The sequence below is a fragment of the Papio anubis genome, chromosome 18 (genome assembly GCF_008728515.1).
Source record: "Papio anubis isolate 15944 chromosome 18, Panubis1.0, whole genome shotgun sequence".
Taxonomy (NCBI): domain Eukaryota; kingdom Metazoa; phylum Chordata; class Mammalia; order Primates; family Cercopithecidae; genus Papio; species Papio anubis.
In genome coordinates, this window is record NC_044993.1 from 59,693,374 (window position 1) to 59,710,495 (window position 17,122).

Sequence of the window (17,122 nt, forward strand, 5' to 3'; positions counted from 1 at the left end):
GAAAAGGGTGAAGCAGTATTTGGTCTTTGGTTGTAGCATCTTCTTTTGGTCTCCGTATTGTAGTTTCTCTATCTCTAAGGAATTTATTTCTTTCCAAGTTGCTTAACAGACATAATTTAAGTGAAGAAACTAGGCTGCGTGTTCAAACAGCTTTGTAGACTTTTTGTAATGCTCAAAGAGGTATTGTACCAGAACCATTATACTTTTTGTCTACGGACTGTCATGTGCAGAGGAGCTTTGTTTGAAATTCTGCTTAAGGTGATTTGTGGGTCTATGTATGAGTGAGAAAACACATCAAAGCTCTCAAAGGCCTTTTTTTTTTTTTTTTTTGAGATGGAGTTTCGTCTGTAGCCCAGGCTGGAGTGCAATGGCGCAATGTCGGCTCACTGCAACCTTCACCTCCCGGGTTCAAGAGATTTTCCTGCCTCAGCCTCCCAAATAGGTGGGACTACAGGCATGCACCACCACACCCGGCTAGTTTTTTTTGTGTGTTTAGTAGAGATGGAGTTTCCCCATGTTGGTCAAGCTAGTCTTGAACTACTGACCTCAGGTGATCCACCTGCCTTGGCCTCCCAAAGTGCTGGGATAACAGGCGTGAGTCACTGCGCCCGGCCTCAAAGGTCTTTATTTGAATCTTGGATGGGAAACACTTTAAATTCTTAACAATTAACCTGACTAAAAGCCCTTTTTTCACCATTAATAAAACTTCAGCTTTGGCCTGGACAGTACTAGCATTGAAATAATTTGGGGTTTGGATGCTTCTGACAAGTCTTCTGTATGTCCAATGGCAAGCAGGAGGATGCTGCAGAGTGAGCACCCATAGGGCCATCATTTGTGGATTTCCTAGTGGAATGACCTGTGACGCAATCGCATGAAACAAAAGGGGCACAGAAAATGTTGATCCATCCTTGTTTCTCATCTCATCACACAATGTAGGTTTAATTTAATTAGCCTGTCATGCATATTAACAGAAAAGATAGGACATCAAGATGAGATTTCTTTCTGAAAGTTAAATTGGAAGTAATATCTGGCCAGGTGCAGTGGCTCACACTTGTGATCCCTGCGCTTTCAGAGGCTGAGGCGGGTGGATCGCCTGAGATCAGGAGTTCGAGACCAGCCTGGCCAACATGGTGAAATCCCATAGTTACTAAAAAATACAAAAATTGGCCAGGCGTGGTGGCACATGCCTGTAGTCCCAGCTACTTGGGAGACTGAGGCTGAGGCAGGAGAATCACTTGAACCTGGGTGGCAGAGGGTTGCAGTGAGCAGAGATTATGCCACTGGACTCCAGCCTGGGTGACCGAGCAAGACTCTGTCTCAAAAAAAGAAAAAAAAAAAAAAAAAAAGAAATAAATAAAAGTAATAAAATAAAAAAATCTGTTGCAGGAAAAAACAATTTCTCCAATTAACTCTGACCTTGCCCAAGGGGCTGTCCGCCATGACAGCTTCCCCAGAGTTCCCTGTGACATCCCTTACTCACTCCTCTTGGGCTCCCAGGGCACGTGCTATGCTTCCTTTGGCACAGTTTTCTCTCACACCAGCAGAGAGGTCTATTTTCTCCCCAAGGGCAGAATCTCTGCCTGGAACATATGATACTTTACAAATGGTTTAACTCTTTGTGCATCATCTCACTGGTCTCTTGAGGCTGCACTCTGGTTCCCTAAGTGTAATGAACATTCTGCTGTGTTTTGGTAATCAATATCTTTCTTTTCCCCCTTTCTGTGGTTGATACTCTGTCCTTTTTTCTTAATCAAATATTGATACATACATTACAGTTATTAGAGTTCACTCATTACTATTTTGTTTCTTCAAAGCAAAGAGAAAAAAATATCTTAACAAAACTGTTTTAAATGTTGGCTTCTGAGGTGAAATTAAATGCCATCTTACTAAAAGAATACTGAATTCTAAACATCATTTTGTACGGTCTATAAAAATACCTCATATAAATAGTTGATTTTGAAACTTGGCTAGGTTGAAGGATTATGTGGGTCTTTCAGGAATTGTGGTGGTGGTGCATTTATACTATTGAATCGAGTCGGTTTTCATTGTGTGTGTGTGCGCGAGTGTGAAAATCAACCCCCTAGGGAGAACTACATATTTCTAACTTTCACTGTGGAAGAAAGAAACTGACTTTGGTGTAAATCATGACATGTTCAAGTTCAGCTCATGCCTGTGAGTTTCTATTTTGTATCTCATGGTCTGGGATCCAGGGGAGGGTGACAAGTTCACAGGCTTTGCCCGGTGGCTTTCTGTTGTGAGTTGTGTGCTGAAGGTATAGTGTCTCCTCCTAATAAATCCACTCCCGTTCCACAGTCTACAATGGCTCCACCAACCCATAGGGAGTGGTCTTTCCTCTGCACAGCAAGAATCATAGTACATCAAAATGTCTTTTATTTGAGACACAAAAATGCAAAATTGCTGAGATATCAAACATTTCCCGATCAGCTACAATACTGCCACTATGTACAAAAGATCTGATGATAAATGTGCACACATATAAAAATACAGTATGCATTACCTATGTACAGTACATGTGCAAAATGTATGGCATTCAAACATGATATGGAATTGATTTCAGGGGTGCAAACAGCAAATACAAAGGCATCATGGTTTTTCTTTTAAAAAACAACATAAAGGCAATACATGAATGGACCCCCGATTGCCATAATTTTGTGTTGATTAAACGAGTGCTTTAGCAAGCAGGGCTCTGCAGATTGGTATCTTTCTCCTTTTTTTCATAAAGTGAGATGCTAAGACATAATGTGACAATGAAAAGAAGAAGAGAAACACCTATCACATTGCATTTCTACTGCAAGCAAGAAAAGAAAACTAATTTCTACATAGAAAAAAACTTTGTATTACTACTGAATGTTATTCTTAAACCAACAAAATGACTCTATGCTATTTTACATGAAAACAATAGAGAAATATCTACATCTTTGTGAAAATTATAACCTTAAATGGATAATACCTTTTTGGGACTGATTTTTGAGATCTCATTAGTCTCAAATTTTAAACAAAAAGTGCCTCCTTTTGGCAAATACTTGGCAATGCCTTTGGTTCCTTTAAAGCAAGTTTGCATTACTGTTGGTTACTTGAGGTCAAGTACTTTTGGTAGACACTAAACCCTTTCCTAAATGCTTCTTCTTCCTACCAAATTAGCAAGATTCCTTACAGCATCACGTAGAGAGGTAATTGTTATGACTTTCAGTATTCTATAAACTTTGTTAAAGCTTTGTCTTAGTAGTTGGCATAAAGCTCTGTTAAACACTATAGATGTGATGATATCTCTGATATATCAAATATATTTTATTTGATTCCCGACAGCACCTTGTAGATCCGAGATTGCCATCTTATTGTCACAAAACTGTAACATCACAGAGCAAAGTGTTTGCATGGAGGGTAAGAGCTCTTCTGTAAACATGTGCAGCTTTTCGAATTGTAGGCCTTCCATGAAAGATTTCAGGTAGAAACCCTTTGTAATGATGTGTTTCCTTGGATACTGCAAGAAAGGGTGAATGCGGAAAAAACACGGACCTGCTTATTGCCATGCAGACAGAGTCACTTTACAAATAAAAATGTAGCTCAGAGAGACTGCTGATATGAGCAAGTTATTGAAGGTTTGAACCAGGAAAAAAAATTACTACCTCTTAGTTGTTTTCCAGTTTTGACTGAAATCACTTAAAAGATGAGTTGAAATGCAGTTAGGATGCTCTCCAGATACACACTGATGCACTTGTCAGCTATGTTCCTTGAAAAACCTGGCCTTCCAGTTAATGTTCTTTGATAAGTTTGGGATAGTTTTGTGGCCTCTAGGGCGGTGGGGTGGTGTGTATGGGTATTCTGTTGTCAGTATTCAACATTCATGTTTACAGCAGCGGATATTGAAAAATGGAGAGTTATTTGTGAATTCGGTTACATTGACACGTGTTGCTCTGCTGGTAGACACTGAATAGCTGTTCTCTTTACATTTCTCTAAAAAGTCCCCAGCGGCACCATGAGCTCCCCATCCAGGTGACAGCCAGGACTTCTGTGAGGCTAGCAGCAGGTGGGTGCATGGAAGCTGGTGAGGATGTATACTGAAATGTGGGCTTCTCACAAATATTTAAACCCTGCCAAAGTGCTTTGCCACGTCTCTAAGGCCTAGTCCATTTGAGGACAGTAAAGGGACTATCCCATCACTTGTGGGGACAGCCATTTTGTCAACTGCTATGGCTGATTTCAGCCTGGGAATTCTGAAAGGACTCTGAAGAAAGCTATGCTGCCTGGAATGATCTGGAGCTGAGGGTCCAGGAAGCCTGAGTCAGCTCTGGTGACAAAATAGGTAGTGCGCTCCTGAGCCATCACTCAGGGTATGCTGACTGCACAGTTCAGAGGTGCTATCTCATTACTATGACTTTGCCTTCCATAGGCAGCAGCTTGCAGGCAACACCACCCCACCTTTGCCACTGTTTCTAAACAGCGCTGAAAGCCAAAAAGTGTCAGTTACATGGATCACAGAACCATGCGGCTTTTAAGAAGGAAATTTAAATAACATCTCTTTAGAATTACAAAAATATTCATATGAAACAAACACAATAGTATCTAAGCAAGAAATTCCACAAATTCAGAATACATCTATGTACAATTATGTGGCAATATTATACAGTAGATTGCACATTTCAGGAAAAAACACTAGAACGTGAACCACTAACACTGTCCTATGAGGTTTCCTAATAGATGCTTTGCTGAAATGTACAAGATGACCACATACCCCTAGACTTTCAAAGACTTTACAGAAGTTTTGGTATAACTTTTAAAATTCATCCCACCCCCAGTAGGATGATCTGATTATCTACATACAGCACAAAGGTAAGGCTGACACTACTGTGTTTTGAGAACATGTAGGAAAGTAAGATGGGGATGTGAGATAATGCCTTTCTAGGAGTTACTTTCTTGGCAGTATGATACTTTGCAATATGATACACAACAGTACCACTGCTTAAACCACACACGTGCATAATGAAAATTCAACTGGCAACTTTGACTTGTGCTGTAATGGCTGTGACACTAACCTAAACAACAACAACCAGTCTTTAGCCAACATCCACCCTTTCTCACTGCACTCACCATCACGTGCACTGAGTCGGGTCAGAGGGGCCTTGTTTACAGGGCCTCATCTTTGGTCATGTCACATGAGTGTGGGCAAACAGCGTGCCCTCACTCTGACCTGGAACATGCAGTGGAGATCCTGGAGAGCAGCACTCGTGTCACAGGTGCCTGGCTGGTGACTCAAGCCAGGGGAGAGGAGGGTCAAGTGGAATGGTGCAAATGCAGTGGCTTGCAGAATTAATGGGCTAGAGACGCCTTGCCTTTTTAAAAATGAAATACGGTTTATAAAGGTTTAAACACATATGTGAAGTGGGGACTTTAGCAATTCATAGTCAAGAGAGTAGGCTAATGAGATAGCATTTTTATTGCACTGCACTGTGTATTTTTGGAGAGCAACCTTCCTGTGGCATGTTTCAAACCCTATTTTAAAAAGCAATAAAGGGACCAGAGAGCTAGAAAACTTATCTATACAATTCAGGATTATGGAAATATAAAGTTATTCAATGAGAGTCAATGGCACTAGTGTTCGGTTACCTCCTACAGTCCCACTGATATTTGGTGCTAATTTAATACGCCATTCAAATCTGAATGAAGAAGATGCTCAGGGTCTAAGTATGGACCTGATAAGCCCAGACAGAAACCCTCAGCAAAAACACTGTGGCCAAGAACTGTAAGAAAAATACTTTCCCAAGTAAATAGCCTGGCCCTGGAGACAGGCCCCTCTCAATGGAACTGACTCGAGGATTCACAGAACGTCTAGTGTGGTAAACTCTTGTAGGGCTTGGTCAAATGACGGTGTTCTGGTTAACAGAGAGTTACTGTATCCCATGCGTTGGTTTACCAATTTCTGAACACTTAAACTATTCATCACAGACTACACTGAGCACAGTGGCCTCTGCCTTGAACCGCCTGGAAGGCACATGAGCACTGTTAGTGCCTTTGAGTCAGGAAGTGCCAGTGAGCAGAGGGCTTCAGCGTGCTCATGCTGGAAAAGCAGACTTTTGTTACACATAGTAAAATTTATAAACCACACACACACAAATCAGAAATAAGATCAGCTCTTAGGCAAAACACAAACCCAGAAATGATTCACAAATTCTTTCCAAATAACGGGTCAGGCTGCCTCTCGCATGTCAGTATGGAACATTTACCATTTTGTGACCCAGGGGAACCAACCTGACCCGAGGGTTTACACAAGGGTGAGGTGGAGAGCACAATATTATTACTTAAAAAAAACCTCCATGCTCTTTTGGTAGATTTCAGTTTTTTGTTATTTACATTTTGTCATATACCTCAATGACTAGCTTGAAATAATCCTGTGATAGTTGGCATTTTAGAAAATTCTTAAGAAATGACTTGACTTAACAAATATGTAATAACTGTTTTCTATATTAAAAACACTAATAAAGCCTCCAGTTTTTCAATCTTAGGCTTGACAATATAGTGAGAGCTCTGGTAGAACATCCAGTTACAAGCCTGTAAAATGATAACCAGGGTTAGTGACAGAAGAAAGAGGGCCAGGGCGGGGACCTGGAGGCCCACCTCATGGCACAGTCTGACCTGTACTCATCATGGGAATGTCCTGGGTAGATGACAGACCTTCCCCTTACCTTCCATTCTTCTAACTCACCAGCTCAGAAAGATATTTCATGCTAAAGCCTTTTCTTGGTTCTTTGAGATGGGTCTGGTTACCTGAAAGTTAGTCAGCAATTCTTTAAATACAGAAATACACGTGGCTCAAGTACTCTAGAAATATTCGAGCTATTAAAAAAGTAGGACCTTGCATACCCATTTTCTTACCCCAATGTAGGCTGTACATATCACAATGTCAGAGCATACATACAAATGTCTAATATATACATTAAAATCAATCTAACCAACCCAGAAGGTTGCTAATAGAATTTTCAGTGTTATCAGTATACCTGGACTTCTGACAGTATTTTGTAGGTATCTTCTGTTTATGGTGAAAGATCTTGCATTTAAATTTAAATTTGGAAATATAAAGTATGATTCCAAAAATCACAAAATAAACTACAACATCAAAAAAAACAACACAGGTTTCTGAATAGAACCAAAAGTCTTTAGCCAGAAGCGGTCATTGAACCGGCCAGGGCTCTCTACTGCCTTTGATCTCTGCCGTGTCTCGGGCCTGGCTCTGGCCATCTCTAGGAAGTACCAAGTGCAGTGACCTCTCACCTCCCTCACATCAGCCTCAGTTTTTGAGTGGAGCTGTCTGCCTTTTATTTAGGGTCTTAAAGTGATCAGAGAGATTTAAATGTAGTTAATTACCAAATCCTAACGTCACTGCTGCATATATTACTCTTCTTTGTTTTTTATGTAAAGGTACTTTTCATTCTTTACTGAAGTCTGGAGAAACATATGAGTCGTCTTTGACTGGTGTGTTTTTCAGAAGGCCCTGTGCTATGTTAAACTGTAGAAATTCACTACTGAACACAATGAAATGTTTTCAAACTTGGGTTCCAGGCTATGACCTTCCACCTATTCTTTCTGTGACAACATATTTTGATTGCAACAATGCAACTATAGATCTATCTCTAAAAACTGACCTTTTAGAATCTTCATGTTCTTAAACCTCATCAACTCTCAGATAAGAAATCTGTGACGTTAGTCCCATGGTAGTGGTAGGTCCTGTGGGTCTAGAAAGTCGGCGGAGAACATGCTTGGGGTGGTGGTGCTGAGAGGAGTGAGTCCTGAAGAGGAGTTGGGCATGGTAATGTCCAACCACTCCATGTTATCCAAGTTTGAGTCTGACAGGTCGAGAGACAGACAGGGAGTACCTGCAGCAAACTGGGTCTCGGAAGTCTCCATGGGTGAGTGTGAATGGTCCAGCATACCTGAGTGACTCAGCAGGTCATTCTGGAGGTCCTCGATCAGAGAGAAGGGCTCTCTGTCTTCACTGCTGCTTTGTAATGGAGCAATTTCATTGGCTGAGGGTAAAGTTCCATCCAAGAAAGCTTCTAGTTGGTTCTCTAAGCTGGCAGATAAACTGCCCATAGGTTCTAAAGATACAGGTGGTGCCATTTGGACTTGGGGTGGTGGCCGGGACACCACTGTATTCACTGGCATTGTGGTGATGCTGGCTGTCACTGGTCTCATTTTGGAAATAGGAGAAGGTTCTTCTTTTATGGGGAGGGAGATCTCTGTGTAAAATAAGTGAAGTAATTAGTAACTAAAGATTTACTACTACTTAAAAATTTTTATTAATTACTAGGACAGTTACTTTACTATTATGCGATTCCTTCTACGCACGTCCATCTTAGAAGTAGGAAGAGAATGCTATTGGTCAGGTACAATCCTTGACAACCTTTAGGATGATGGATCATTTTAGTTAAATAGATAAACATAAAAGTTTACTACATTCTTTTTATTGTAAATTTAGTCAGCAGACTGTCCAAGGCCAGTTTATTACATTCTGATATGCTTTAAATTCTTTCCAGTAAGACTAAGCATTAAAAGCAGTTATATCTCACTAGATAGGAATCAATGGTTTCAGATTATTTTATCTTTGAGTCCTTATTTTGTCATTTAAAGTTTTAAGATAGGGCTCATATCCTATGAATCTATCTATAGCAGCATGATACTCCTAATATAAATGTTGAAATGTACATCCTAAGTTTGTGCTGAGACATGAAGTACATCCTCATGTTATAAAAGAGGTAATTCTATTCTTCTTTCCTTTTTTTTTTTAATCATCATTACAGTTGGACTGGGTACCCAATTTAGCCAAGTGCATTCTGTGTAAAGTTCTGAAAATATACAATGGCATTTGATTTCATTTCTGAATTAAAGCTAACACATGGTCCCTCTGATCCTTTTCTTTTAAGGTGAGGTGGATCACTTGATTATTTCTTTCACTTTTTGGTCTTGTTTTCTGAGTTTATATAAAATTTTGATTTGGTAAATGTCTTCATTATGTGTTATTCCCTGCCAGATCAAGTAGCAAATTAACAGACCATCTTCTATAAATACTAGTGTTCACTAAACTACATATATGAATAGAGTATCTTTTAAAATTTTATGAGGATATGATTGGTTTCATTTATATGCAGATACACTAGGAAAAATAAATTTAATTAACAATAGCTCTTAAAGCTCAATGATTGGTATGTTACAAATGGCTGAAAAAAGGAACTTACAATTTGATTCTTAGAAATGAATTGTCAACTGTGTGTACTGCATTTATTTTTGAATGGTTTGTTACTTTTAGTTATCAGTAGTCATCTCTAAAACTGTTTTGAAAGCTTTAAGTGTAATCTAAGTAACTATTCTTTTTATTTTTGTTATTTTTATTTTTTTGAGATGGAGTCTTGCACTGTTGCTGAGGCTGGCTGGAGTGCAGTGGCATGATCTCAGTTCACTGCAGCCTCTGCCCCTGGGTTCTGGTGATTCTTCTGCCTCTTAGCCTCCTGAGTAGCTGGATTACAGGTGCCCTCCACAATGCTCAGCTTATTTTTGTATTTTTAGTTTCACCATGTTGGCCAGGCTGGTCTTGAACTCCTGACCTCAGGTGATTTGCTTGCCTTGGCCTCCCAAAGTGCTGGGACTACAGGCAAGGCCAGGCACAGTGTCACTAGTAACTAGTCTTATAACTAACTATATAAAACTTGGTTCTCATTATTACTGATGTTAGTAGACAATAAGATGAAATAATATACTTATTAGATACTTTGTCATAAAAAAAAAAATCCCATTTAGAAAATAGCTGGATGGTTTGTGTCACGTTTTAATTTCCAAGTTTAAGGCGCCTGCCACCACACCGGGCTAATTTTTGTATTTTTAGTAGAGACAAGGTTTCATCATGTTGGCCAGGCTGGTCTTGAACTCCTGATCTCAAGTGATCCACCTGCCTCAGGCTCCCAAAGTGCTGGGATTATAGGCGTAAGTCACTGGGGTTGGCCAGCTTAAATTATTTTTGTAAGGCCAATATAATTCTTAGCAAAAAATACTATTGGCGTTATGTAGAGCTATAGTCAAATATCAATTCTCCATGTCAACGTCAACTTCAGTGTCAAATGATACATGCTATAAATGGAGAACTTCTGATGACTATTTGAAAATTCAAATAAAACTTTCATCAGGGTAATTTTAAGACTACGCTAAATATGCAAATACTATCCAGGATTTTTTTTTTTTTAAATATTGATTTTTATACTTATTTTTAAAGATATGTAAGCTGAGGCAATATCCTTATTCTTTTTGTGGCTAATGTCCCTTTTAAATAAAGATGATATAAATCTAAGATTTCATATTATACTGTAGAAAATGCTTTAGCATTGACTTTGAATTTTAAGAAAGATACTGGAGCTCATGCTAGGTAGCTTGATGTCACATAATTAAGGTAGTATTGTAATGTTTTCATCCCATTACAAAGACATACGCATGGAACAAGTTTTGAAGCTTTTCAACATGGAATTTAAATCTGGTTCTGCTTTGCTATCTTGTCTTTGTTTTTTAGCAGGCATCTATCTGTGGAAAAATCTCACGTTGTATTACTGATTTAAGCTATCACGGTTCACTGCACCCTTGACTTCCTGGGCTCCAGCAATCTTTCTACCTCAACTCCCTAGTAGCTGGGACCCCAGGGGTGTGCCACCATACCCTGTTCATTTTAAAAATTTTTTGTAGAGACGAGGTCTCATTATGTTTCCCAGGCTGGTCTTGAACTCCTGGGCTCAGATTCCCAAAGTGCTGGGATTACAGATGTGAGCCACCGCGCCTGGCCGTAAGTTCTTTTAATGGCCTATATTTAACAGATTTTAAAACAGTAAATTCAGTTGGAAGAACACGTTTCTCAGTGTCTAAAGATAAGCTATGAGTGCTTAACAAAAGCTTTCATGTACTTGTGTTAAGAGATGCCTTCCTGTGAGGATCTGATGTGACTTTTGACTTACCTCCACTCTTAATGAGTATATCAAAGAGGTCATCCATCTGCTGACTGTGTGCGTTGGAAATCTACAATGAAGCAGAGTACAAATTAGGTTTCTTTCATACAAACCTGGAAGCATTATACAATTAGGAGTCCTAAGGGACTTTCTAGACGATTTAGTTCTAATCTATCATGTGATAATTTTCAAAACACTGAGGTCACCTGAGAAGTTAAGCCATTTACCCAAGCTGTACAGCTGGTTAGTTGATACAGCAAGAACAGGGATAGTTAGTACCCAGCTCCACTGACTTCTATGCTTCCCTTTTTTCCCTATCACTGAATTGTATTTTGAGAGGCCTCTAATACCTTATTTTAAAAGTGTCTTTATTCACTTGTATTTAGGTAAAAATTTGTATAGGTGTATCACACTACATATATTTGTTGAGCTCTTATTGAGATTTACCTGACATACAGTAAGGTGCACTTATGTAAAGCATACAATTTGTTATGTTTTGACATATAAATATACCCATGAAACCATCAACAAAATCAAGATAACATATCCATTGCCCCTAAAGTTTCCTCATCTTCTCATCCCTAGGCAACCCCCAGATCTGCTTGCTTTCACTATGGATTAGTTTTATATGAATGGATTTGTACTGTGTGTACTTTCTTGGTGGTAGGGGAAGGACCAGCTTCTTTCACCCAGCATAATTATTCTGAGATTTACGCGTCTTGTAGTGTGTACCTCAGGAACAGTTCATTTTTTTTTGGTTGCGTAGTATTGCATTGTATGGAAATAACAGCAGTTTATTTATTCATTGACTTGTGGACGGACATTTGGGTTTCCAGTTTTTGGCTATTACAAAAAAGTTGTGAACATCTGTGTACAGGTCCTTGTATAGACATGTGTTTTCTTTTCTCTTGGGTAATTAAGAGTGGAATGACTGGATCACAGGTTAGGTATAGGTTTAACTTTCAAAGAAATGTCCAAACTGTTTTCCAAAGTGACTGTTCCATTTTATATTCCCACCCTCAGTATATGGTATAAGATTTCTAGTTGTTCTTCATTCTCACCAATACTTTGTAGGGTCAGTCTTTTCAATTTTAGATATTCCATTAGGTGTGTAGTGGTATTGCACTGGGGTTTTAATTTGCATTTCCCTAATGACTAATGATGTTGAACATCTTTTCTAGTGCTTATTTGCCATCCACTTACCTTTGGGAAAACGTATGTTCAAATCTTCTGGCTACTGCAGATTTCTTCTGCTTGCTGTTTGCATGGTCTATCTTTTTCCAACACGTTTGCTTTCAATGTGTCTTTGTATTTAAAGTATGCCTCTTGGAGATACATGCATTAGTTATCTATCGATATATTCTAAATTATACCAAAACATAATGGCTTAAAATTATTTTGTCACAGTTTTGTGGGTCAGGAATGGTTTTGATGGGTGGTTCTGGCTTCGGGTCTTTCATGAGGTTGCAGCCAAGACATTGGTTAGGTTACTGTCAACTGTAGGAGTGGCTGGGGAATGCCCTCGACTGGCAAGTTAGTGCTGGCCATTGACGGGAGGCCTCAGTGGCCCTCCATGTGAGCCTCTCCAGATGGCTGCTGACATGTCCACATGGCATGACAGCTGGCTTTTCCAGAGTGAGCAATCCAGGGGAGAGCAAGGAAGAAGGGGCATGCCTTTTATGACAGCCTCTGGAGTCACATACCATCACCTCTGCCAATTCTGTTTGTTAGAAGTGAGTTGCTAAATCCAACCCAGGGAGGAATGTCAAAGAATTTGCAGACATATCTTAAAATTGCACACAGTGAGTATGGCTTTTATATCCATTCTGACAATTTTTTGCATTTTAATTGAATTGTTTAGTCATATATGTTATAATTACTGACATGGTTAAGTTTGGGTTTACTATTTTATATTTGTCTTCTATTCATTCCATCTAGTTTTTTTTGTTATCCTGTTTTTCTTTCCTGTCTCCTTAAAAAAAATTGACATTTTTGTATTCTAATTTTTCTTTCTTCTTCTTTTTTTTTTTTGAGACAGTCTCACTTTGTCACCCAGGATAGAGTGCAGTGGCACAACCTCGGTTCACTGCAGCCTCAACCTCCTGGGATCAAGTGTCACTCCTGCCTTAGCTTTCTAAGTAGCTGGGACTACAGGTGTGCACCACCACACCTGGCTAATTTTTGTCTTTTTTGTAGTGATGAGGTTTCATCATGTTGCCCAGGCTGGTCTTAAATTCCTAGGTTCAAGCAATCCTCTCACTTTGCCTCCCAAAGTGTTGAGATTACAGGTGTGAGATGCCATGCCAGGCCTTTCTATTGATTTTTTTTAAGCTATCTTGAATTTTTAAAATTGTTACCATTGATATGCAATACATATCCTTAACTTAATGTTAGGCTACTTAATGTTATACACTGAATAAAACATAGAGATCCTACAACCACACAGATCCACTCATTTCCTCCCCCATCCTTTATTAATTATTATTTTTTTGAGACCGAGTCTTGCTCTGTTGCCCAGGCTGGAGTGCAGTGGTGCCATCTCTGCTCACTGCAAGCTCCACCCCCCGGGTTCACGCCATTCTCCTGCCTCAGCCTCCTGAGTAGCTGGGACTACAGGCACCCGCCACCACGCCCGGCTAATTTTTTTGTATTTTTAGTAGAGACGGGTTTTCACCATGTTTGCCAGGATGGTCTCGATCTCCTGACCTCGTGATCTGCCCGCCTCGGCCTCCCAGAGTGCTGGGATTACAGGCGTGAGCCACCGCGCCTGGCCTATTAATTATTTTAAGTATCGTCTACACATGCTATACACTCCTCAAGACAATGTGATCTTTGGTGGTGAACTAACACAATTTTTCTTTATCTGAAAATATCTTTACTTCACTTTCATTTTTAAGGGATATTTTAACTTGATAATAGAATTCTGGCTTGACAGTCTCTTCCACTTCTTCCTCCCTAAAAACTTTTAAACGTGCTGTTACACTCTTTTCCAGTTTTCATAGTTTTTGATGAAAGCTTGACATTAATCAATTAGTTGTTTGCTCTGTGTGAAATGTGTTTTTTCTCTTGATGCATTTAAGATTTTCTCTTTGTTTTGTCAACAATCTGACTGTGATGTGATTTATCCAGCTTGTTTATCGAGCATCTCAAAGCTATAAATTTGTCTTTCATCCTATTTGTGAACATGTCAGCCATTGTTTCTTCAAATATTTGCCTCTCCAGTTCTTTCTCTCTTGTTCCGGGACTTCTCTTCTACCTATGCTAGACTGTTTGTTTGAATTATATAAAACAGGGTTCTGAGGCTTTGTTCACTTAAAAAAAATCTTTTGCCCCCATCTCTGTTATTCAGATTAGATAAGTTATGATCTATCTTCAGGTTCTTGACATTTTTTCCCCTGCCATCTCCATTCTGGTAAGTTCATCTATATATTTTTTTTCATTTCAGATACTGTACTTTTTTAGTTCTCAAATTTCCATTTAGTTCTCTTAAAAATCATTTCTGTATATATATGGATCCCTTTTAATTTATTACAAGCATATTTCCTTTTCCATCACTGAGGACAGTTGTAATAGTAGTTGCTTTGAAAATCTTGCCTGCAAATTCTAACATCAAGATGAGCTCAGGATTGGTCTCAGCCTTTTTCCTTTGAGAACAGGTTACATTTTCCTGATTCTTTGTATGACGCATGTTATGGATAAGTGTTACGGATGTTAAACTGTGGTGACTATGAATTCTGCTGTTATTCTCAGATGAATGGTTTCTATTGTTTTAACAAGCTATTAACTTGGTTACACTTAAACTTCAAAATGTTTCTTGGGTAGATGTTCCAATCTCACTTTAGATCTTTTGTCTTCAGCTGAGCTGCTATGCGTCTATTCCACGCCTGTATGGCTTAGGGGTCAGCCAGAGATGTGGGCACACAGAATTTGGGGATCTCCCCTCTAGCTCTTTCCCTCTGGTTGCTCTCAATTCAGTTCTCTGGATTTCCAGGCCATAAAGACTATGGCTTTTCCACCAGTAACCATGCCACTTAGCTGGACCCCAGAGTAAAAGCAGCGAGAAGAGGGAAATCATGCCACATCACTCCCTTCCTTTGAGTGTGGGTTCCCCACCAGAGAATGACTGCTTCTATTTACTCTTCAATGCCTTCAGGTAGTTGCTTTTTGTTATGACCAAGATTAATAGCTATTATCTGTGGGAAGACTGAACCAGTAGGGCCTTACTTAGCCACTCGTGGAATTGCAAGTCTGAGTAAATGTATTTAAACGAACTTTGGTGCTCAGTGGCATATAAGGAAGTCCTACAGGTGGCTACTCATTTGAATAACCAAAACCCAATGTAGAACCTCAGTCTACAAACAGCAACCCAGAGACATGTAAATACCAGAGATTCCAATCAGCTGTCTTACGTTACAGTGGAAGATTCGTCAAGTAAGCAGGACTTAGGAAGGATGGGTGCTATCTTTTTGTTTTCTTAAAAACTGCAGTTAAGCTCTTGGCAATTCACTTCATCTCTGCTCCCTGTGAAGACAATAGATAGCACTCCGAATGGACCATCAGGAAGGAGTGTAGTCCAGCACCACCTGTTTGATTTCTTATTGCAAATGTTTGAACCTATCTTTGAAATCTGACTTCTCCCTCGCAGACAAGGGCCTCTGCTGAGTCTGTAAGTAAGGAACGTCTTACAACTCAAAGTTACGTCCCTTCAATACAGTTAATACAAAGAAACATACGGCAGGTTCCACTTCCTCCAAGAGGCAGCCCTCCACAGGTCCTGAGCTTCCCTGGATGTCCTTGGTGAGGGTGCCAAACTGACAAGGTCGCCTGGACTAAGCAGCTTCTGCAGATGCTCACTCAGGCAACCAAGTGGGTCAAGGCAGCATAGGCATGACTGCATACTCCCTGGGTGAGGGACTGGCTTGTTAGGTGCTTGCTAGAAAAAGCGCAGAGCCCTTGGCCCCACGTTCCTTGGGTGCAGCTTGACCCACTGCATACACAGCCACCATGTGGCCCCAACAAGTTACCCCATGGAACACGGGAGCGGGGGAACTGGCACAACTGCGCTGATGCTCCTGCTGTTTGCCGTGGATAATAAACAGTCCTGCTTGGATACTGTCTCTTGGTGTCCACCTTTAGCGCCCATGGAGTGGTGGCAGGGCCACTCCTTGAACCCTCTATGAGGCTGGGGTTATTCCCTGAAAGGTTAGTTTTAAGATTGGAGGAGTGTTTAGGGTAATGTATGACAAGTGCTGTTGTGACTGGCACCCACCATGGGCCATCTGCTTTTACAAATAGGAACCCTAACTTCTTCCATTGCCTGGTATAGTTGGGGCTACTTCTGTTTTATCAGTGAAACCAGGAAGGCTCAGAGACCACATGGTCACCATGTGTGGTGAAACCAGGAGAACCTCAGGTCTGTTACCTCCAAGTGCATTTGCTCAGTGTATGAGCAAAGTCATTTGGATGGGCTGGCCTGCTGGGAGCAGAGGCTGCTAGAGACCAGAGAGATGAAGCAGGACCAAGTCAATTTAGGTGCTGGTGGCCTTGAATGTCAGACAGGTGGAACAGTGATACCATGTGTCATTTTGATGCTGGCCTGACACACGGTGGCTTTAGAAAAGGGACCTGTATAAAACATGTGTCCTGGTCATAATCAGATCTATCTCTAACATGACTGATACCCTTACCCCAAAGGAAAAGTTAAAGAGATAAACCCTGAATTTCTGAATAAACAGTAAATGCAGTTATACTGCTGCTGAAAGCTGTTTAAGGTCTTCATGATAAATGACATTTTGATTTTAAATAACCATGTAAAATACAAGGTTATTTTTGTATTTCTACTGAGGCAAGTCAGTTTCATACAAGGGATTCTGTACAGGTCTGCTCGAGACTGAAGATGGGCACATCCACCATAGCCTTATGCACCGTGACCCTGCCCTCACTTACCTCTGGCAGGGGGGCCTGTGTGCTGCGTGTTTGCTTGATGGCCTCCTCATAGCGGGGGGGATCTTTTGTCTTGGCGACTGGGCTCCCAAATAGAGAGTGCTGGACGACAAATTGCTGGGGTGGCGGGGGTGAACTAGGCTGTGTCAAATAAAGGAGGAGTGCATATTACATCTTGACAATAA

General features: G+C 40.3%; 1 protein-coding gene across 13 annotated transcripts in view; it reads right to left on the reverse strand.

Annotated features, from left to right (window-relative positions):
* Positions 1–2,368: 2,368 nt before the first annotated feature.
* MRTFB (myocardin related transcription factor B) overlaps positions 2,369–17,122 on the reverse strand; it is a 203,500-nt gene continuing 188,746 nt past the window's right edge. For 12 of the 13 annotated variants that reach the window (XM_017953200.2, XM_017953202.3, XM_003916568.2 and 9 more), the window contains 3 exons: positions 16,941–17,078; positions 11,004–11,064; positions 2,369–8,252 (listed from right to left, as the gene is read on the reverse strand). In XM_017953200.2, coding sequence (XP_017808689.1) covers positions 7,717–8,252; positions 11,004–11,064; positions 16,941–17,078 — 735 coding nt within the window. In that variant the 3' untranslated portion in view covers positions 2,369–7,716. The remainder of the gene's footprint in view (positions 8,253–11,003; positions 11,065–16,940; positions 17,079–17,122) is intronic. The other variant, XR_002519153.2, reaches the window with a different exon arrangement.